Source organism: Aedes albopictus, chromosome 3 (assembly GCF_035046485.1).
Source record: "Aedes albopictus strain Foshan chromosome 3, AalbF5, whole genome shotgun sequence".
NCBI classification, from domain to species: domain Eukaryota; kingdom Metazoa; phylum Arthropoda; class Insecta; order Diptera; family Culicidae; genus Aedes; species Aedes albopictus.
This window is the reverse complement of record NC_085138.1, coordinates 84,459,104-84,482,419: the sequence shown is the minus strand read 5'-3', so window position 1 is coordinate 84,482,419 and position 23,316 is coordinate 84,459,104. Positions and strand designations below refer to the sequence as shown.

Genomic DNA, 23,316 nt, shown 5'->3' with positions numbered 1-23,316 from the left:
TAATACGAAACAAAATTACAGTGATTCAGTGATTTGATTCTACACTGAACGAAACCCCCCGCCCAAGATCGACTGAGAGGCGATACGATCACGCCCCTTAACGATATTCGGTCGGAAACCGTATGGTCCGCCGACCAAATGATGTCATCTTAAAACCGGATGACAGCGATATGAAAATAGAATGTCGACCATATGGTCGAGCAACTTTGTTTTGTAGCGATTGATAACAATAATGTCACCGCTATCTTTTTCAAAAAAATATGTTCTTAGTATGGCCAGGGTGCCCTTGCGGGCACCCTTTCAAAAAATATGACATGTCCAGGATAGGACATGCGAAACAAAATCGTCAATGTCCCGGGTGTCACGATCAAGGAACTTGTTACGCTATCGATGAATAAATTCGGTGCATCTGTGTGGCCTTCGCTCTGCAACTAATATTCATTCACATAGCGTGCGTCGACTCATACGCGAATAAGATGATCGTCATCCGCTTTTTGGGATGATTGCCGTATGACTGATTCGTCATTCGAAAACACGATTTTGGTAATTTGGACTGGATGGTCGGACAAATCAGTCGATTTCGGGATGGGGTTTTCGTTCAGTGTAGGTTCTGAACTAGGTAATAGCAAGGCAATAAAACCAATCGTCTCGCCTTTCTTCCTCTACAGGTGGTGGTGGTGTTCTGCATTATCTCGCTGGCCGTGCCGATCGTATCGGAGCAGTTCAATCTCGCGACGCTCATCGTTTTTTCGTGGTGTATATTTGCACTGTTCAGGTAGGTGGTAAATTAACACGATACGTTGCTCAAATACAGGCATGTGAATAAGGTGGTGAATATGTATTCGAAATTTATTGGATTTTTTATTGTTTACTTTGGAATACGCCTAAAGGTATGTCGTTCTAACGGCAGGCGGGCATAATGCTTTGCGACAGATGTACGAATCGGGCAGCGAACGGTTGGCTAGCGGCGGACTTTTGCGGCGTTTGCTGTACAAAATTTTGTAAGTACTCTTGAAGATCTCCCTTGATATTTTTCAATTTCTCAATTCTCTCTTGATATTTTTCAATTTGGATGAGATTTTGATCATATGCGCTGGATTTCTTAATTTATTTACTTTTGCATCAATACACAACCATGTCTTCTCACTTAACTTTTGTAAAAAGCGTTTGTTGGATTGAAACGATGTTTTTGAAGATGCTTCAGGATATTTGAGTTTTAGAAGAAAAAAAAATACACTGAAAGTAATATTCATCGCAGATCCTATGTTAGATGTCATATAATTTCAATCTTACAAAAATCTTACCCTTCGATTTATTTTTCTGAACATGCCTACTTTCAGCCTCAAAATTTGCTAAGTAGCTTCTTCTTCTTCTTCTTAGTGGCTCTACGTCCCCACTGGAACTTGGCCTGCCTCGCTTCAACTTAGTGTTCTTAGAGCACTTCCAGAGTTATTAATTGAAGGGCTTTCTTTGCCTTGCCATTTCGTGAATTTGTATATTGTGAGGCAAGTACAATGATACACTATGCCCAGGGAGTCGAGAAAATTTTCCCGAATCGAACCCGCCATCTTCGGATTGGCGATCCATAGCCTTCACCACTAGGCAAACTGGAGATCCCAGTGCTACGTAGCTTAAGATGACCAAATCCTTCTGACTATTTTTTCTAAAAATTTTATTTTTCATCGAGCAAAAGGAAACATTTTTTTTACATAGAATCATTTTTTTTCCTGAGACCACATAGACCAAATTACTCCAGAATTATCTTCTCAGTTAAAAATTGCTAGATTTATTTTACTAACTCTCGTTTCAGTGGCAGTTACAACTTCACACGCTTCAGCATCGTTCAGTTTCCGGTCGTCAGTACCATTGTATCTGTGGTTCAAATTGTTCTGCACCTGGTTGATATAGTAAGTAGCCACCCAAAAACAACAAAACATTTAATAGAGAATCACAGTACTTTTTAATAATAACTCCAGGACGAATACTATAGACACACATACACGTTTCTGGCCATATCAGTAATTTCGATCGTGTTGTACCTGATTGCGTTCTCTCTGTTGGTAAACCTCATTCAACCTACGTTTCCCGATTCAAAAATTGTGGTAAGATAATAAAAACATTATGATTCACCTCAGTACAACCGTACATATAATCCCTCATATATTGCAGAAAAAGTTCAAGTATCTGCGTTTGGTTGTGCTGGTCATCAAAATTCAAATCACCATCCTCGAAGCGGTGTTCCGCGGAGTGAACATCGAGTGCAACGATTTCCCCGGTGAAGCATGGTCACTACTGAATCGTGAGTTTCGAATTTTTCGAACGAATATCCAGCTCGTGGAGTGTTGATTCATATTTTGCATTTACAGTCATCAAACAACCCCTAATCGTGGTTCAGATGATAATTCTGGGATTCGCCACGTGGACGGTCTACCGAAAGGCAACCAAAAGCAGCATCGCCTCAAGCGTTTCGTAGGATCAAGTTTTGTGCAAGTGCATATAAAAGGAAAACTATCAAGCCATATCTCCACATGCGACAACAAACGACTCATCTCAAGGTTAAACGCTAGATTAATCATTACATGATGACGGCATATACACACCGATGGCAACGGATAGAAAAGGGACATCTAAGACGTAACTGTGCGACTCGCGACGATTAGGGAAAGTCCATAAATAACGTCACGCTTTGAGGGGGAAGAGGGGTTCAGCTAAGTGAGACGACTCAACAAAAAGTGTGAAACAGCGGTGGAGGGGGTTGACAATGGTTAAATTTAGCGAGACGTAATTTGTGGACACTGCTTTACAGAGAGCGAGCAAGTTTTTCATCAATTATCGCGCGTCGCTACCAACAACTTGTACCCAACATACCTACCTAGTCTAGTACAAATGGCATCGTTTTGCAACGCCATAGCGGCGGTGGCATAGCGTCGTTTAACACATTGGGTTACTAACTGAAAGCTAACTGACCGGCAAACAAACCATACGTCTTGCGCGGTAGTTTTCCTCATGCTACTACGCTGACTGTCGTTTAGTCAACTGAACAGCTGTGGCTAAGTGGCCGTACCACCACCGACCGGGGGAAAATTAGTGCGATATAGGACTGTGGTGCTTTGCGCTAGGTCCGATAAAAAGATATCACTAATGGTTAGACTGGTTGTTGTTTCAAGACTGGGATAAAGTTACGTAATTTCACTGGAAATTCAATTGACAAGTTTTAAAAGACAGTGTGGTCTAGTGGCTACCACTTTGTATTATTCGAACTTTTCCGGGCTTCCCAAAAAGTTTTTCCGCCTTTTCCAAGCGATTTTCCTCAACTGTGGAAAATTATGTGGAAAACAATTTTCATTTTGTATTTTTTTTTCAATTGCTGAGAAAATTTGCTTATGATTTCACAAAAACGTGTCTACGATGCTTCGTTCTTGAGTTTTGATTTTTCAAAGTAGGTGGTGTCTGTGGAAAATGTTTGTTTTCAACTGGAGTTTTCCGGAAAATTAGACGTGTAAAAACAACTTCATTAAATTCTGAGAACCTTCGTACCAATTTGTACGATAATTAAAAAAAATCCCCTTCAGCTAGACTGAGGCGAGCGTCTGTTCACCAATGAGGTGCGGCTCAAACAGCGTCTGTTCTGGACGGCTGAGTATTAAATGCTGTATTATAACAGCTATACCTAATGCCTGGTGGTGCAAGTGATTTCATTCAAGTCAATGGAAAACACCCAATTGAATGCGAATTGAACGTGTAAACACCACCATTCATCTCACTTGATCAACTCATTTGACAGAACGAAATTTGAACATGTTGAACTTTTTCATTCAAGTCAAACGAAATCATCTCACTGTCACTTGCCCGTCTAAACCTGCGATTCATATGAATTAAATTCAAATTATCTGTCAAGCGGAATGAATTCAATTCAGTTTGCTTACGCACCGCACGTGTTGAACAATGTAAACACTTGCTTCAACGAACTTGTCCACGGTGACGTCACACGCCAACGAACGGCAAGATGTGAAACGGTAACTGCGGGCCTTGTTGACAAAAACCACTGCTCGCATCTTGCATCCGGCAAGATTCGGTGAACATCCAGTGAACTTTCGGTCACTGGATGTTCATGAATGTGTCATTTTATGTAAACAGTGCCCGCATTTGCAGAAGAAAAGAAGAATCAACTCGGGGAAAAAAGAAGACCGTGGATAAGTCCACTGAGATGCATTCAAAGTCATCGGAGATGCAAATGCGCAGATCGGCAGAGAAAGTTTCTTTCGGCCTGTCATTGGAACGGAAAGCCTTCATTCAGTTACCAACGATAATGGTCTGCGCCTTGTGACATTCGCTGCTGCTAGAGGGGTGGCAATCAAGAGTACCTACTTCGCACGTAAGAATATCCGAAAACACACCTGGCGACACCCGAGTGGTGAAACTTGCTCCCAGATAGACCACGTGTTGGTCAACGGGCGACATTTTCCGGACGTCATAGATGTGAGGTCCTTCAGAGGCCCGAACATCGACTCGGATCATTATCTTGTAGCCGCTAAAATTCACGTCAGCGTCACGAGTTCAAGAAACAACAGGACGATGCGTTTCAATATCCAGCGCTTGTCAGCCGTAGGGGTTGCTGCACAGTACCATCAGAAGCTAGACGAGAGGATAGGAGAGACCAACAGATCTGAAGATGTCAACAGCTTATGGGGAATTACCCACGAAGCAGTGACAACAGCGCCAGAGGTGATTGGTACCGCTCAGCGACGCCAACGTAATGGTTGGTTTGACGAGGACTGCCAACGAGTGACGAACGAAAAGAATGCCACCAGAAGTCGAATGCTAGTGGCCGGTACCCGGCAGAACAGAGAGCGGAACAGGGTTGCAAGAGCAGAAGAGAAACGAATCCACCGCAGGAAAAAACGGCAACACGAAGAGAGTGTTATTGCTGAAGCGCAGGAAAGTATGGACAGGAACGATATGCGGAGGTTTTATGCAACTATCAATGGCGCGCGGCACAAGACTGCGCCAGTGCCCGCCATGTGCAATGACCGGGAAGGAAATTTGCTGACAGACAAAACAATGGTGGCAGCCAGGTGGAAGGAGCACTTCGAAGATTTGTTGAATGGTAGCAGCGATGGAGCACCCAGGAACAGGATTAACATAATGGATGACAGTCAAGCAGTGGAACCACCAACATTGGATGAGGTTAAAAAGGCCCTTAAGGAGCTGAAAAACAGCAAGGCTGCTGGGAAGGACGAGATCCCGGTCGAACTTCTTAAGCACGGAAGCGAGCAGTTACATCAATCAATCCACCAGATTATTATAAACATTTGGGAGGATAAAGAATTGCCCACCAGTTGGTTGGATGGCCTCATATGCCCAATCTACAAGAAAGGGCACAGACTGGAGTGTGCCAATTACAGAGGGATTACCCTTTTAAATTCGGCGTATAAGATACTGTCGCGTGTCCTGTTCAACAGACTGCGACCTCTTGAGGAGTCCTTCGTCGGCGAATACCAGGCTGGTTTTCGTGAGGGCCGATCAACGACGGATCAAATGTTTACCCTGCGGATGATCCTAGATAAATTTCGGGAATATAACTTGCAGACTCACCATCTGTTCATTGATTTTAAAGCAGCGTACGATTCAGTGAAAAGAAATGAGCTTTGGCAGATAATGTCAGAACATGGTTTTCCGGCGAAACTAGTTAGGCTGATACGCGCAACGCTGGATGGATCAAAATCAAATATTCGGATCGCGGACGAAGTGTCTACGTCGGTTGTGACCTTGGATGGATTGAAGCAGGGGGATGCTCTTTTAAATTTATTGTTCAACATTGCACTCGAAGGAGCGATTAGGAGGTCAGGCGTGCAGAGGAATGGCTCTATCATCACACGGTCGCACATGCTCCTCGGTTTTGCGGACGATATTGATCTCATCGGCATCGATCGTAGGGCAGTGGAGGAAGCTTATGCTCCTCTGAAGAGAGAGACAGCGAGGATAGGCTTGACGATTAACTCTACCAAGACGAAGTACATGATAGCGGGTAGAGACAGAAGCAGGCCGGTGTTAGTGCTGAGGTAGTGATTGTTGGGGAAGTGTTTGAAGTTGTTGAAGAATTTGTTTATTTTGGAACACTTGTGACATGTGACAATGACGTTTCCCGTGAAGTGAAAAGGCGTATTGCAGCTGCGAATAGGGCCTTTTACGGATTGCGTAGCCAGCTTAGGTCCCGTAACTTGCAAACGCTAACAAAATTCCCTCTGTATAAGACGCTGATTCTTCCGGTTGCCCTCTACGGTCACGAAGCGTGGACGTTAAAGGAGGTAGACCGAAAAGCTTTTGGAGTTTTTGAGCGAAAAATGCTGCGGACAATTCTCGGTGGGAAACAAGAAAATGGAGTGTGGCGCAGACGCATGAATCACGAGTTGTACCAAGTGTACGAAGATGCGAATATTGTGAAACGTATAAAATGCGGCAGACTTCAGTGGGCTGGACACGTAGTGCGAATGTCGGAAGAAAGAATAGCGAAAACAATATTCAGCAGAGAACCCGGTAGAGGTAGGCGACTTCGTGGGCGGCCGCGAACTCGCTGGCTGCACGCGGTTGAAGAAGATCTACGATCCCTACACGTTCGGGGAAACTGGAGGAACATCGCCCAAGACCGACGAAGATGGTGCTCTACTATACGCTCGGCGTTGGAGTAAAGTTACTTTGTAGCCAACATGGTATCAAGGTAGGTATCGTCTACTGTCTCCTGTTTGTCAGGACCAGTGCTGAAAATTTCATTTCGTCACTTCTAAATTCAACCACCTATAGCTCATTTTAGAAGCTGAACTAGAGAATATGGTATATGGAAAACTTGTGCGGGTTAACCAGTTCTGCAAGAAAGTCACGGAAAAACTGCTATTTTTCGAATATTTGAGGTAAATGTCACGAACTACCTTTGAAAAATGCCAAATGATATTCACCGTGAATATCATTGGCATTTTTCGAAGGTAGTCCGTGACATTTACCTTAAATATTCGAAAAATAGCGGTTTTTTCGTGACTTTCTTGCAGAACTGGTCTAGCCGCACAATTCCTTCATATACCATATTCTCAGGTTCAGCTTCTACAATGAGCCGTAGGTGATTAAAATTAGATATGACGAAATGAATTTTTCAGCACTGGTCAGGACACAATTGGGTTTTTGAATTTAAAAAATGTATTGATTTTTTTTATTTTATACAAAAGAGCACCATTTTCTGAGCCACTTACATTTTTTTCAGAGTGTTTAGAACTTTATTTTGGTACCAAAAATCGATTTTAATAAGATTTTTTTTAATCACCTTTTGACAGCTGGGCAACTGTTTGACAGCTTCGCCCAGTACAAACTGCGACGAGGGTTGATTCGGGGATAAGCTTGACGATTAACTCTACCAAGACGAAGTACATGATAACGGGTGGTGTTTTTACTAGCATTCTTCGTTTGTAGCGAAAAGCTTAGGATCAAAGACATAATTTGATGTGTTTCTTACAACACTTAGCACAGCATTTCAAATTATGATCCAGCATTATCAAAATAAACAGTCTTATGTGCTTTCGACTAATGAATACATCTAGGCAGAACTATTAATAAAGCAGTCTTCTATACTTCTGTAACACCCATATTTTAAAAAGGTGTAAATGTAGAGCGGGACTTTTTAAGTGATGCGTTTAAAAAGCCTATACCGACTTGCTGAAGATCATTCCACGCTATTGAACATTGCGCAAAGCTGAGAAACAGGCTTTGTTTCAATTGGGACGTTACGTCAAGAATGTTTGTATTTCACGAATAGGCTCAAGAACGGCCCAACGGATTCACTTCAACCTTCTACTGGAAATACTTTTTACATTCTTTTCAATCATTCTGACAGTTCCGTAAGGGGGTCTCTACGCACGCAAAAAAATCCGTTCCGATATACGTGCACTCCCAATCACGGCAACGGGAACAAACGGGAGCTATGCATAGCAACGATAACAACAATAAGAAATGTACACCGTGAACTAGATTTCACGTTTTCTAGTACGCCCATATTGACAGCTGGAACTAGTTCCTGTTCACGGTGTATATTTGCTTGTTCTCATATTTGCGTTTGTTTGTTCACGTTTATCAGAACGGTTTTCTGAGCGTGCGGCCTTGAAAAATTGGAATTCATCTAGGGTACCAATTATGGCACTACCTAAGGAAAACTATTTCTACAAAAATAACAAGAAGACCAACGAATGTCATCAATATGTTAAAAGATAGCATAGTTTCTATACTTTACAGGAAAAATATAGACACGGAGCCAAAACTACTTTTAGGTTTTATTACAGCGTGTTCCAATGATAGGAACCCTGAACCAGTTATGGTTACATTTTGTAACTTCGGTTCCTTTTCGCAATATTTGCATGCATTTCTTATGGGATTAGCCATAACTGGTACACTAGGGCGAAAAAGGGTGCAAAGAAGCCAAAATTTTAAGGAAAATGATTTATTTCTACCATAATTTGAGCAAAAGGTGGAGTTTAAACGAGTGCAACTATCTTTTGTGAACGTGATCTGTTGTACACAAAAATTTTCTTGATTATTTACATCGTTAAAGGGTGAAAATCAACTATGCCGAATAATTGGTACTATAGCCATAATTGGAGCACTTATCTTATCTCAAATCAATCAATGGTTCAATTTGAAATTACACAATATTTGCCTGTTATATAATATTTGGACGTACGTGTAATAAGTAGTAATAAAACGAAAAGATGCACTTACTGTTTGTGTTGTGAGAGCACTATCAATGGTATGGCCTGAAAATATATGAAAAGAAAAAGCATACAACTTTAAATACAATTCTCACAACTAAAAAACAATAGGAAGATATGAAGAGAAGAGTATTATAGTTGATTCATAAGAAACAAAACTGTGGTGTTACTTTGTAAACCTTTTTTTTACCTATGCATGGAAGAGATACAATGACTCACCTCAAATTATCGTACCGCATCATAGCTTTGAAAAATGTGTGTTTCAATATAAAAAAAGTGATGATTTGAGATCAAGAAATACATTACCTGAAATAGAATGCGAAACTTTTACGCAAAGATCAACAACTCGATACATAATTTTATTGAGCTCATACTACAGATGATTTTTTGGCAGATAATTGGGAAGAACTGTCGGAGTCATCTGCTGAATCAACACATGTGATGTTGAATAAGCACCAACATTGCACCAGATTAACCTTATTCAACAGTATCTAAGAGTACGAGCGCAAGACGAAAGACTTCCGGCTCCTAACCTCCAAGTTATTGAGGAGAAGGGTTGGCCGGTTGAAAAACAACAAAGCCGCTGGAGCTGATCAACTAACAAGCGACCTTCTGAAATGCGATGAAGAAGCACTGGTGAGAGCACTACACTTGGTCATTAACAAGATTTGGGAAGTTTTCGCAGGGTTGGATGAAATGTATCGTGTGTCACATCTACAAAAAGGGCGACCAGTTGGATTGTAGCAACTATCGCGCGATCACACTACTGTGCGCTCCCTACCAGATACTCTATCAAATTTGAAGCTGCCGTCTATCACCGATTGCAAGAGAGTTCATGGGGTAATATCAGGCTGGATTCATGGGTGAACGCGCTACAACGGACCAGATGTTCGCCATTCGCCAGGTGTTGTAGAAATGCCGCGAATACAACGTGCTCACACATCACTTGTTCATTGATTTTAAATCGGCGTAGGCTACAAATGATCGAGACCAGCTATGGCAGATTATGCACGAATACGGATTCCCGGATAAGCCGATACGATTGATCAAGGCGACGATGGATCGAGTGATGTGCGTAGTTCGAGTATCAGGGACACTCTCGATTCCCTTCGAATCTCGCAGAGGGTTACGGCAAGGTGATGGTCTTTCGTGCTTACTGTTTAGAGGGTGTAATAAGGAGAGCAAGGATAAACACGAGTGGAAAAATTTTCCTGAAATCCGTACAGTTGCTTGGTTTCGCTGATGATATTGATATTATTGCTCGCAAATTTGGCGAAAACGTACATCCGACTGAAGAATGAAGCCAGGCGAAATCGGATTAGTCATTAATGTGTCGAAGACAAAGTACAAAGGGCTCCAGGGAGCCATCACTACGCCCGCCAATCCGAATGTCTATCGACGGTGATGAAATCGAGGCGGTTGAAGAATTCGTGTTCTTAGGCTCATTGGTGACCGCATCAACGACACCTGCAGAAAAATGCAAAAGCGCATTGCGACAGGAAATCGAGCTTATTTTGGACTTCACAGAACTCTACAATCGAACAAAGTTCGCAGTCAAACGAAGTTAACAATCTACAAAACGCTGATTAGACCGGTAATACCTCTATGGGTACGAAACATGATCTCTACGTGCAGAGGCACTTGGAAAAGGCGAATGAACCACGAGCTGCATCAGCTGCTGAGAGAATCAATAATCGTTCACACCGCGAAAATCGGGAGGCTTCTTTCGGCGGGTCACGTCATCAGGATGTCGGATAGCAACCCGATTAAAATGGTTCTCGAGAGCCATCCAACCGATACAAGAAGACGTGATGTGCAGCGAGCTAGTTGGGTCGATCAAGTGGAGGACGATTTGCGGATCCTACGCAGAGTGCACTGCGATGGACCGAGTAGAATGGAAACGACTCCAACGTATATCAGGTGAAACTCAGGCCTTAGTCTGACTGGTAAGATAAGTAATTAGGCCGTGTCAAATAACGACCGGACATGGCTTTCTGGTGAAACTAATGATGCTGTGCTGATACATGCAATGTTACTATCCAGGTGCCAGACTTTACGTTCGTAACCTCTATCAATGAGTTTCAACGGAGTAATGCGTTTCTACAATTTTATGCCAACTTAGCACTTGAACATTTTTACAAATTAATATTTCTTAGTACTTTAAAAAAAGTACCAACACTCTGCACCAGTCTATCGTGAACCTAGGTCAGTATAGATTTCTCATACTCGATCAATCAACCAGCACACACGCCACGGTAGAGGTACGCCGAGCTCTCCAACATCATCATCATCACCACCAGCTGCTGCTGGGTTTATTAGTTTGTTGATTCAGGGAAGAGCCCCCCACAGAAGCACAGAATGGTATAAACTCACTCTCTCGCGGCAGTAGGTACCTTCCGTGGTCGGTTGTTGGTCGTTCGTTCGAAAGAAAAGCTCAATTCTCAACTCAAGGCAGCTGACGGACGACCGCCGCGCGCGAGACAGCCAGAAGCCAACAGCAGTCAACCACACATTAGAGACCCGATTTCTTTTGCCTTCGTATTTTGGTTCTGCGTTCAGCGCAGCGGTGCGATGTTGTTGGCTTCGCCTGATGTCTGTCACGCTCATCGCGTTCCTGCCCTCGCTCTCGCGGGGTAGTGTGCTAAGTGCTGATGGGGTTGGTTTTAGTTGGTTAGTCTAGAGTTAGCCGCCGGGTCGATCGGTCCGATTTCAGAATCGCGCAACGCGAGTTCGTACGCGGCAAGTTCGACCGGGACCTATCCAGTTTTAGTTTGTTTTTCTGTGCGTCAGCTTGCGTAAACCACCATCAGACAAACCGGGAAGTCTGGGTTGTGATTGTGAATACCTAAGTGGTTTGCAGATTTGAACGAGAGGCGACGACTGCTGCAGTTGCAATTCTGCCCCCAGAGTTCTGTGAATGGTAAATAAGCTGAAGAATGATGACCCCGAACCGGTTTTCTGCTGGCGACGGATAAACAGTTGCACGTGGTTGAGAGCTATACTGGGATGAAGTTATTAAGTGATTTATACCTACTTCCTGGTGGTTATTACGTTACGATGAAAGATCGACCAGGGATGGTGAAAATTCTGAAGCTTGTGTGGGAAAGTGGTTCAAAAATAGCTATTTTGTGTTTGTTGGCATACGAGCAGTGTTTTACAAACGTGGGGATGAATTCACTTACGAAGATAGTGTACAAAACAGTTATAATTAACAGCCAAGAACTTTTGGAAACTGGTTTTGCTTTGAACTTTTGAAGGAGAATGGTGGGATCCTACCAGAACGCATTTTTTTTTCAAAAACTCATCTCTCAATTTGTCAATTAGCAACATTCTGTGCCTTCTATTCTAACTACAAGTTTTTCTGTATGTTTTTGACATACTAGCAAATCTGGTAAGTGCCAGTAAAGGGCAACATATATCAGTGTACAGTTCTGAATCCTTTCGGAAATTTCTTTAAGTTTGAAAAATGAAAAAAAGCAAATTCATTAGTTTAATTCAGCGGTTCTCAGATCGTGCACCGCGGTGCACTTGGTGCACCGCAAAGTCTCGACAAGTGCACCGCAAGACATATCATAAGCCCTGCCATCACTTTAACGATCAATTTTCGAAAATACCTTGTGGTCCACTGCCAAACGAAGTCCCGAAAGGTCGCTATATAAATTTCCAAGGTTCTTGCTGAGGGAGAGTTTTGATTACCCTTGATTTACCAAAAATCTCGTGAGAAATTTAAGAATGATTTTTTAATAAATCCGGCCATCAATTATTTTACAAGGAATTTGTAGTGCATCTTTAATAACTTCGCTGAAAATCTCAAAAGAAATTCAACCTGTATTGCAACGAATTCTCGTGTGACCTATGAAAAGGTCTCGCAAGCAGCTTTCAAGAATTTCTCTCAATTTTCATTGCTTTTCGTATTTGATATTTTTGAATTTTTATTGTATTGTATTTGAATTTTGTATTATGTACTTTCAGATTTCCTTATAAATCATCCAGAAAACAAAGATTAAATTTACCGAAAATCTTGTCAATTATTGCAAATTTGTCAGGAATCTTCCGAGAATCTAGTTATAGTTGAAAAATCCTTAAAATGATTCAAGGGTAAACGCAGGAATTCGTCGAGGTTCTTGTTAACTTGTTAGGAATCCACCGGAGATTATTGTTGTCCGAAAATTTTCAAAAATACCGTCAACAACAGAAAAAAAATGTCTTAGGTTCATCAACAGTTTTACTCGTAATAAGCTCCGACAAGTTACAAAAAAGCTAACCATTGTTATACCGTCTACCCCCGATAGTTTGACCGCATCTAATCTGAACACTTTTTAATTTGACCCCGCTAAACTGCACATCGTTCAACCTGAAAATGAATCAAACGTCATGAGCAAAATATGAAATGAAGTGAAACAGAACACAGGATTAAAACAAAACAGCAAACCGCCCTTAGACCGTTCGCAATGCTGTTTTATTTTGTATGGCGAGTTTTAAATTTTTTAAAACTCGCCATACAAAATAAAACAGCATTGTGAACGGCCTTAGGGTTACTAGAAGTTTAAATTAAAAATTGGTTGGTTTGCATGAGGAGTCGTTCAAACAACGGGGGTTGACGGTTATTATATCAATGGCAAAAGTATTTCAACATATATCGTTGCACCATGAAGACACTTTGGAAAATATGACAGCGTTTTTAAGAAACCCTCAGATTCTTTGACTATAATGAACAGGTGCACCGCGAAGCAATTTATTTCCCAAAACTGCACCGTGTGCCAAAAGGTCTGAAAACTCCTGGTTTAATTAAATTAAAGGAAGTACATGTTATAAATGTTTAATTAATTAATTTAATTATTATTTTTTTTATTTTTGTTCATAAATCATTTGTGATGGAGTGAAGAAGACTCCAACTTAAATAGTTCATTTTCTCGTGGCGTCAGAGTGAGTCGTTTCTTTTATTCTATTCGCACGTACAGAGACGGATTTCACGCCAACAAATGTTGGCAGCACCCTCTCAGATTTCAAATAAACTTTCTTTGTGCGTAGACCTTGCCTAGATAAACCACTTTGCATACTTAAATTCTTTATTTTTTTCTAGAGTGTCTTTTGAGAAGGGCTAAACTTTTTTACCATTTTTTTAAACTCATTATTAGTCCTCGTACAAAATGTTGTATTTTTTTTTATTATTAACGTGTATTCGTGTTGTATGAGTGTATCAAAAATAAGTCAATTTTCTAGAAAATATATTGAAATAAAAATTAATCGAGTCCTACACTGGAAAAAAAATCATTGCTAAAAATTAAAGTTTATTTATAAAAAGCACCATTTTTATTACTATGAAATTTTGTCTCAAGATAGGCTATGCTATTATGTTCCCTACCAACCGTTCATACACTATTGGATGGACATTATAAGGAAAAAGAGATTTTCTAACAAAAACTTTTTCAAGTCTGTTTTTTTTTTTTCAGTGTCTTTTGTCATCAAAAACTTAATCAATGAATGTCATAATCATCCCAGAATCTAACGCATCACAATTTTTTAGGAGATTTTGTATAATTCATTCTATCATATAAAATATGACTTTATTACAAATGTATTATCTTTACAAATATAATGGTCAATCGCAGTTAACCAGCCTGGAATAACAAAGAGGAATTTTTCAAAATGTTTTTTTTTTCAGTGTGGGGCTCAATTTGTTTTTTTTTTTTTCAATTTGCAATTTTCTCAAAACTTAACTTACTTTGTAGGAGTATTTATTTTTTATTGAACACAGGGGAACATTTCGTTTTCATATTTTTTTCATAATCATGTGGATAAAAGTGCCCATCTTGTGGTGCATCCTTATCAACGTCCGGTAGGGAACATTATTACCTATCATGAGACAAAATTTCATCGAAATCAAAAATGGTGTTTTCATGAATGTACTTTAATTTTTTTTAAATGATTATTTTCAGAATAGAACTCAGCTGAGATTTTTTAAATTATTTTTTTCTAGAAACTTGATTTTTTATTCCTGTTCGGGTTTGTCACTGCGACCAGTTTTTAGATCTATTGTGACATTATCCGTATCCTTAGTGTAGTGCATGTCGCATTACGCAATTGCCATTGAGAGGCAATAAAGTATCGATTTTGATACAGTTTTTGTTTTGATTTCTTAGAAAACAAAACAAGAGTACTGATATTGGCCATGCATCGGAAACCTAGCATCACCCTTGTTTTACTGCTAAATTCTCCACAGTAGGAAGTTTAGGACCCGGGTTTTAACATTAGCAGCAATATCATTTCAATAATGGAACATGTGTTCAGTAATAAGAATTCTAGTATGTTCCTTGCGTACTAGCACTTTCCAGTCTTTGAAGAGTTAGTACATACATGGGTCCCTAACCCAATTTGATTTCCTTTGCATTGAGTTTAGCCTCAGATGGTGAGGTTTTTAACTATATTCAAAGTAAAGTTGGTGAAATCAGTTTTATTCAAAAACTGGAAGTCACCAAAATACTATAATTCCTTGAATTAACAGAACACATATTCAAAAATTGAAAAATAGGACGACACAACGCAACCCAAAAAGGCGATCTACCCACGCTACGGGCTCCGTTAAAGATCGAGCATCTTTTAAACCCCCTCAACCATTCATCCCTCAGCACGGGTCGCCTGACACCTTGGATTGGGGTTACCTGTTTGGTGAACTTTTACCCCCGGAACAGGTGGTCCGTAGTGCTATTCTAAGCCGGCAGCTATACGGACAAGACGGAAACTTGATAATCACTCATGCATTATTTTTTTAAACACATTTGAAAAAATCGGTTAAAAAAGTTTTGCTTTTTTCACAAGACAGTCTAGATTTATTTAAAATCTAGATTTTAAATAGATCTAGATCTAGATTTTGAAGAAACTAAGACAGACAAACAGACGTAACATTTGCGAAATTTCCATAGACCACGCTTTTAACGTTCATGTTAAATATTGATAGTTGTGGCTTTCGCAACCAGAGGCGCACACATCGATTTTCTTTGCGTTTGACGTTTCGAAGCGCTAGTTTATTGACGATATGACACAACGCAGTGTTTTGAGAAATATTTCCACCAGGTGATAGTAGTGTGAAGTGGGCGATAGCACGAAAACCGTTCAAGGTATTACGTCTGTTTGTTTGTGAACTAAGTATGCAAAGTTGCTTATCTTGTCAATGTCAAGGTCTACTCATCCAGAATGTATCGTTGTAGTCTAAAAGGGTTCTGCCAACACCGAATACGATTTGATGTTTTTTTGGGTTTGTGCTTCGTTCATTAGCATGGAACCCAGGGAATCTCGGTCCGTGCTTTTGTATTCAGAGGATTCAATTTCATAGAATCTATGGTGAGATTGATAAAATAGACAATATTGCTGAGATAATTGTTTGTAGGGAATGTGTGCCATCAGTAATCTCATGCTCCCATTTTCATCCTATTCGAAAACAAGCGATTACGGCACCGATTGATTCCGTTCTTTTTGTTTTCATGGGTGCTCACTTCTAACAAAAAATACAAAAATAAGAAACAAAACAAACAGCGCTTCAATCCTTTGTTTTTCGTGGGATGAAAATGGGAGCCACATGCTTAATAAGGGAACCAATACCCTACAGGGGATAGACAAAATGATCGGGACAGGCAAAATTTTCCCTTCTCAAAAAAAAAAATCAAACAGCTGTAACTTTTCGAAAAGTGCATAAAATATTCTCAAATTTTGACTGCAAGTTGATCAACTATTTGTGTATCAGTGGACAAAATTTGGAAAAGATTGAACTATTCTGCAGAAAATTATAAAGATTCTAAAAAAAGTTATAATTATCCGATAGCCAACTTTGAGCTGTTATATCTCCGGATTCAATGAACCGAATGCAATCAAATTTTGACCATTCATGACTTATGTAATGAGCTTTAAAAAACTTTTGACATAACTTAAAATTCTTAACACGTAAGAAAGTTATAACAATTAGATTATTTTTCTAATAAAACACCAAATTATCTAAAATTTCAACATCGATTCAAAATTGTAGTAGCTCATTATAGTTCATTTAAATTCCCGCTGATTGTCTTGAATACAGATATGTTTTGAAAGAAAGTAACAACATAGGCGGCAATTCATTGAAAAAGTAATGGGATGCATATTAAAAATACACCAATTTACTTAAAAATCATAAAATCAATGAAACCGCTATAACTTTTTCTCTTGTTAATAATTTCAAGTTTGATCAAACGTTTTTGAGAGCTCATTACAAAAGTCATAAATGCACAAAATTTCATTGCATCCGGTTCATTGAATCCGGAGATATTACAGCTCAAAGTTGGCTATTGGATAATTCTACCTTTTTCTTAAATGATTATAACTTTGTGCAGAATAGCCCGATATTTTCCAAATTCTGTCCACTGATGCACAACTATTTGATTAACTTACAGTCAAAATTTGAGAATATTTGATGCACTTTTCAAAAAGTTACAGCTAATTGAACATTTTTTAACAAGTGAAAATTTTGCATGTCCCGATCATTTTGTCTATCCCCTGTATATTTAGAAAAATACACTGAGAGTAAAATTCATCGCAAATCTGTGTTAGATGTCGTATGAAAACCATACCTTTCAAAATTTTTTTCTGTAGAAAGCGACTTCCAGCCTTAAAAAATGCCAAGTAGCCCATGATGGTCAAATGCATCTAACTATTTTTCCTTGGATTCCATGTTTTCTATCTTAGGAAAATAATTGGACCATGTTTAACGTTATTCGAGAGGGTTAAATCCACATATCTGAGAAATAGTCGATCCTTTTTTGATAAAAACTGTAAAACAGTAAAGAAAACTCGAATGAAATTTCACAAAGTCTCATACATTATTATTTTTTTTTATAATTTGCTGTAATTTAATCTTCCAGCGCGCACCATCAAACAATCGAAAATGCACCGCACTCGCGCTGTATATGAAAAGCGAGGTTTTTTTTATACTATTGTACTTTTTACAACAGCGCGCGCGCTGAAGGGTTAAGTGTGGTTAGATGTAGATATAGGGGTCTTCAGTTATCCTAGTGTTTAAGGCTATGGATCGCCAATCCGGAGACGGCGGGTTCGATTCCCGTTCCAGTAGGGGAAATTTTCTCGACTCCCTATGCATAGTGTACCATTGTACTTGCCTCACAATATACAAAATCATGCAATGGCAGGCAAAAAAGCCCTTCAATTAATAACTGTGGAAGTGCTCAAAGAACACTAAGTTAAAAAGAGGCAGGCCGAGTCCCAGTGGGGACGTATTTTTTCATTGGAATCTGTACGTATTATCTATTTTTGATATCAAACATTTCAAAAATTGACTGCTTTTTCTAGTTTTGAAAATTGATGAAAAATTAAAATAAATCGAAAAAAAAAATACTTAGAATAATTTCAGACTGAAAGTCAGCTTTCTAAAGAAAAATTTACAAAAAATGAAGAGTAAGGGTTTAGGAAAATTGAAACTATATGAGATCTAACATAGATCCGCTGTGAATATTGCTGTCAGTGTATTTTTCTTCCAATTATTTTATTTTTTTTTATTCCTGTGTTATCTTCAAAAAATTTTCTGTCGATTTCTTCAAGAACTTCTGCTGGAATTTCTCCAGAAAATCTTGTTGACATTCTTGCAGGACTTTTCCAGCAATTTTTACAAGGATGTATTCAGAAACATACACTACTCGTCATAAGTACGGACTCACAAAAAGCATTGCAACAATATTGCATCACCCTGACTCACCTCGATATCTCCAAAACCTGAGGACTTACAAAGATGCTGTCTTCAGCAAAGTTATTCAGAAGACCAAAAGCAACAACTTTTCTAAAGGCGGCATTTTTGTAGGTGATCTGGTTTTAGAGATATCGAGGTGAGTCAGGGTGATGCAATATTGTTGCAATACTTTTTGTGAGTCCGTACTTATGACGGGTACAGGCCCGGATTTAAGGGGGGGGGGGGCAAAGGGTGCATGTGCCCCGGGCCTCCCGATCGGAGGGGTGGGGGGGGGGGCACAAAATATTTTGTTCACGAAACCATAAAAAATGCACATCAAAGGCGATTATATTTGATGCAAGTTCTAGGGTGGTTATAATTGGAATCTTCAAGGTACATACAATAAATTCATAATCTGAAATCAAAATTCAAAATATCATAATTTTGAAGCAAGCCGTGGAGCGGATCTGGTTGGACGGTTAGAACACTTGACTATCACGCCAAGGACCTGGGATCGAATCCCACTCCCGACAAACTCACAAAAAAGTGAGTTCTTCCTTCGGAAGGGAAGTAAAGCGTGGGTCCCGAGATGAACTAGCCCAGGGCTAAAAATCTCGTTAATACAGATAAGAAAAAAAAGTTTGAAGCACTCGAGCTTTTTGCAGATTAGATTTGAAGTTTTTCTGGGATTTTTTTCGGTATGAGCTCTAAAATCATAAAACTGTTTTGTCGATTTATATTTTGAAGCAAAGAAAGTTGCTCTTTCGATTGAGCTAAAAACAATAGTATAAATACCTAACAATCCAACTGTTAGGAATTGAAGTGACTATGACTATGATGAAGGATCGGTTGTGATGCTTGATTGCAGCAAATTCATCTCTAGATAGGCATAAAAGAATTCAACAATTTGGTGGAACGAAGTTTTTGTTTTATTTTGAAATACGCGAGTTTCTCTAAGACCCCTTGAAAGTTCTTATTGAGTTCAGTAGATTTTTTTTCTGTGAGTTTAAGTTACTACACAAGAACGTCTCTAAGGGTGTATAAAGAAGTTTTGAGGAGTAACTTAAAAATCAGTCTATTGATTATACAATTACATTCTGAAAACAACTGCTTAGTACCTATCTGCATCAGTTCATTGAGTACAGATGTTATCATGGGAAAAAGAAGATAATGATTCCAGGAGATGTTTCGGAAATTCGGGGCAGTTTTGGAAATCTAATTTCTAAAAACATGTCGAATCTGCGGTTTAACATATCTATATTTTGAGTTTCACTTATGTTTTTGAGAATGTATTACTAAAGTGTCCTACCTTTTTTCTATCTGAATCTTGAAATACTCATAGAATATTGCAATCCCAAATAAAATTTCACAATATGCCTATCAGGTATCAGAAAGCCGGCACCAGAGGCACGTTATCCTCCATTTGGGACATTTGTGCCATCGCCAAAATAATAGCCTATTTCATCATCTACCTGAGGGAAAAGGAAGGAAATAAGGATAGGGATGGGGATAAGGACAGGTAGGGAAATAGGAATAGTACCCTGGAAGGGGATACTAACGCATAAGCGTACCACAATGGGTCAAACAGCGCCCTGAAAAGGGCACTGTAATAACGCATAAAGCGAAAGAGAGCCTATAGCTCTTTACCACAGCGGGTTAAGAACAACAGAATATCTTGAATATTCAGGTCTCTGAAGTCAGTTTCACTTAATAAGTGTTTACCGAATACTCGGAAACGCAGTTGCGCAAAAACTGGACAGTTACATATCAAATGATACGAAGTTCCATAATCGTATTCACAGCTATCACATGCAAATGAATCACCTTGCTGAATATTCGCCATGTGATAGCTGAGTCGGCAGTGGCCAGTCAATGCTTTGACCAGAATGCTGCAATTCTGCTTTGACAGATTTGTAAGATACTTCGCCACCCTTGGAGATGGCTCAGTACAATACAATTTGGTTTGATGACATGACTCCAAACTATTCCAGTATTGTCTGTGTTGAGTAGCAGCCCAGGTGTGAATATGAAGCTTTACCCAACACTTCGATATGGGAATAGCTGGCTCAGGGCCAATGAAGTCATGTGATGCTCCAGTGCGAGCTAACTCATCAGCCAATTCATTTCCAGCGATGGAAGAATGGCCAGGTACCCATACAAGGTGAACAGCGTTTGCTGAATTCAGCTCCTCGATTTGAGTTCGACAAGCGATAACTATCTTCGACCTGGAGTTGGCCGAAGCAAGTGCTTTAATAGCAGCCTGGCTATTTGAACAGAAGTATATTACTTTGCCCATTACGTGCTGCTGAAGTGCTGATTGCACTCCGCACATAAGAGCAAAGATTTCGGCCTGAAAAACGGTGCAGTGTCTACCAAGTGAGTAAGACTGATACAGTCTTAGCTCACGAGAATAAACACCAGCCCCTGCTCGACCTTCGAGAAGAGAGCCATCAGTGTAACATACGATGCCGTCTGAAATACTTCTTTCCAGATATCCAGATGTCTACTCTTCCCGGGAAGGGAATTTCGTGGAAAATGTCCTATATGGAAAATTACAAGCAATTGTAAGATCACTTGGAGCAAGGACAATTTTGTCCCAATTCACCAAAAGTGGAAACAACGAGGTGTGTGTTGATGTGCGGTTCACAAGAGTTTCCTCTAGTAGACCGAGTACCCGTAGATGGTAAGTGCAAGAAAGTGCTTCTTGTTTGAGATGAATGTGTAGTGGAGCAACGTCAAAGAGAACTTCGAGCGCTGCCGTGGGAGTTGAAGAGAGCGCTCCAGACATCGCCCTTAAGCACATCCTTTGGACATGGCCTAACTTTGATTGGACCGTTCTCATTTCGCCCTTTTGCCACCACACAAGACATCCATAAGCCAATATTGGCCGAACAACAGTTGTGTAGATCCATTTGATACACTTGGGTTTTAGACCCCAAGTTGTACCAAAGGTTCGCCGGCATTGCCCGAAGGCCATACAAGCTTTCTTGATTCTGAACTCAATGTAAGGTGTCCAGGAAAGCTTGGAATCAAGAATGACTCCAACGTACTTTACCTGTTCAGTCACATCGATTTCAGAATCAAAGAGACGCAAAGGTCGAACGCCATTACGGCTTCGCCTTTCCGTAAAAAGAACAATAGATGTTTTACTCGGATTAACCGAAAGGCCATATTGGCGACACCAACCCTCAACTACCTGAAGGGCGCTTTGCATCAGGTCGAAATGGGTGGTGATACACATACCAACTAACAATGCTAGATAGTCGTCGGCAAAACCATAAGTAGGAAAACCGCTATTATTGAGTTGCCTCAATAGCGTATCTGCTACGAGATTCCACAAAAGCGGTGACAAGACTCCCCCTTGGGGGCATCCACAAACACTCAATTTCCTAATCCCTGCTAGACGCAATGTCGAGGTTTTTGAGCATTTGATGAATCCAATTGGAAATCATTGGAGATATACCATGACTCCGTGCGGCTTCCAATATGGCATCGAAAGGCACATTGTCAAAGGCACCCTCGATATCTAAGAAAACATCCAAACAAGATTGCTTTTGAGCGAATGCTTTCTCGATATCGTAAACAACCTTGTGTAAAAGAGTCACAGTGGACTTACCAGATTGGTAGGCATGTTGGTTCACATGAAGAGGCACGTTGGCCAGATAAACATCACGGATGTGATGATCCACTATGCGTTCTAAGCATTTCAGAAGAAAAGAGGTCAAACTGATAGGTATGAAACTTTTTGCTTCTTCATACGACGCACGACCCACTTTCGGAATAAACTTCACAGTAATATCCCGCCAGGATTTGGGAATATACCCTGTAGCAAAACTGCAAACAAGTATTTTTTTCAAAACATGTTTGAAATGATCAAATCCTTTCTGAAGCAAAATAGGATAAATCCCATCTGCCCCAGGATATTTGAAAGGAGCAAAGCTATGAGGGGCCATCCATTAAGTACGTCACGGTCCTAGGGGGGAGGGGGGGGTTTGTGAAAGTGTGACAAGCAATGCGTTAGGTATAGGAAAAGTCCGTACGAAGGGGGGAGGGGGGGTCTAAAATTCCCGATTTTTGCGTGACGTACTTAATGGATGCTCCCTAAGTGCCCACTCAATCGATTCTATAGTTACAACACTCCGAGCCGAAGCCAAGGAATCGTAACTACAAGAAAAGACATCAGGTTCATCCGAAGATGTAATATCCACACATCCAGGGAAGTGTGTGCTGAATAAGCATTCCAGAACTTCCTCATCAGAGGAAGTCAGATCGCCATTTGGCAAACGAAGTTCGTTCACTTGGAAACCCTTAGATTTCGCAAGGATTTTATTTAACGGACTGACTTCACTCAAACTGGAAACATTTGTACAAAGGTTTTTCCAGCCGGATCGTTCAGCAGACCGGAGAGCTTTCCTGTAGGCCTTGCGAGCCGACCTGAAAGCCTCCGAACCAGCCGAACCATTGAGTACAGATGTTATCATGGGAAAAAGAAGATAATGATTCCAGGAGATGTTTCGGAAATTCGGGGCAGTTTTGGAAATCTAATTTCTAAAAACATATCGAATCTGCGGTTTAACATCTCTATATTTTGAGTTTCACTTATGTTTTCGAGAATGTATTACTAAAGTGTCCTACCTTTTTTTCTATCTGAATCTTGAAATTCTCATAAAATATTGCAATCCCAAATAAAATTTCACAATATGCCTAGGTATTCTTATCAGAGAATGTTGAAAGTGGACATCTATGGACCGATGGAGTTGGTGAATTGCGAAGAAGAACGTGAGGTGTGATGAGTGATGGTTAACGCGCCCTGTTCAGCGAATTTAGAAAGACGTGGGTTCAATCCCCATCAGAACTACGTGG

General features: G+C 40.2%; 2 protein-coding genes across 2 annotated transcripts in view; both read left to right on the top strand.

The window, feature by feature from the left end:
* Positions 1–668: 668 nt before the first annotated feature.
* On the top strand, positions 669–2,561 carry LOC134284120 (uncharacterized; the record flags this gene model as incomplete). The annotated part of the gene is given in 6 exon segments (XM_062842425.1): positions 669–775; positions 891–1,001; positions 1,811–1,907; positions 1,977–2,102; positions 2,170–2,299; positions 2,367–2,561. Coding segments are annotated over 6 exon segments (678 nt in total), but the record flags the coding sequence as incomplete, so codon positions are not given.
* Positions 2,562–11,209: 8,648 nt separating this feature from the next.
* The window catches only part of LOC134289826 (organic solute transporter alpha-like protein), a gene marked incomplete at its 3' end in the record, with an annotated part of 35,184 nt that continues 23,077 nt past the window's right edge, over positions 11,210–23,316 (top strand). Inside the window, 1 exon segment of the mRNA XM_062856406.1 lies at positions 11,210–11,667.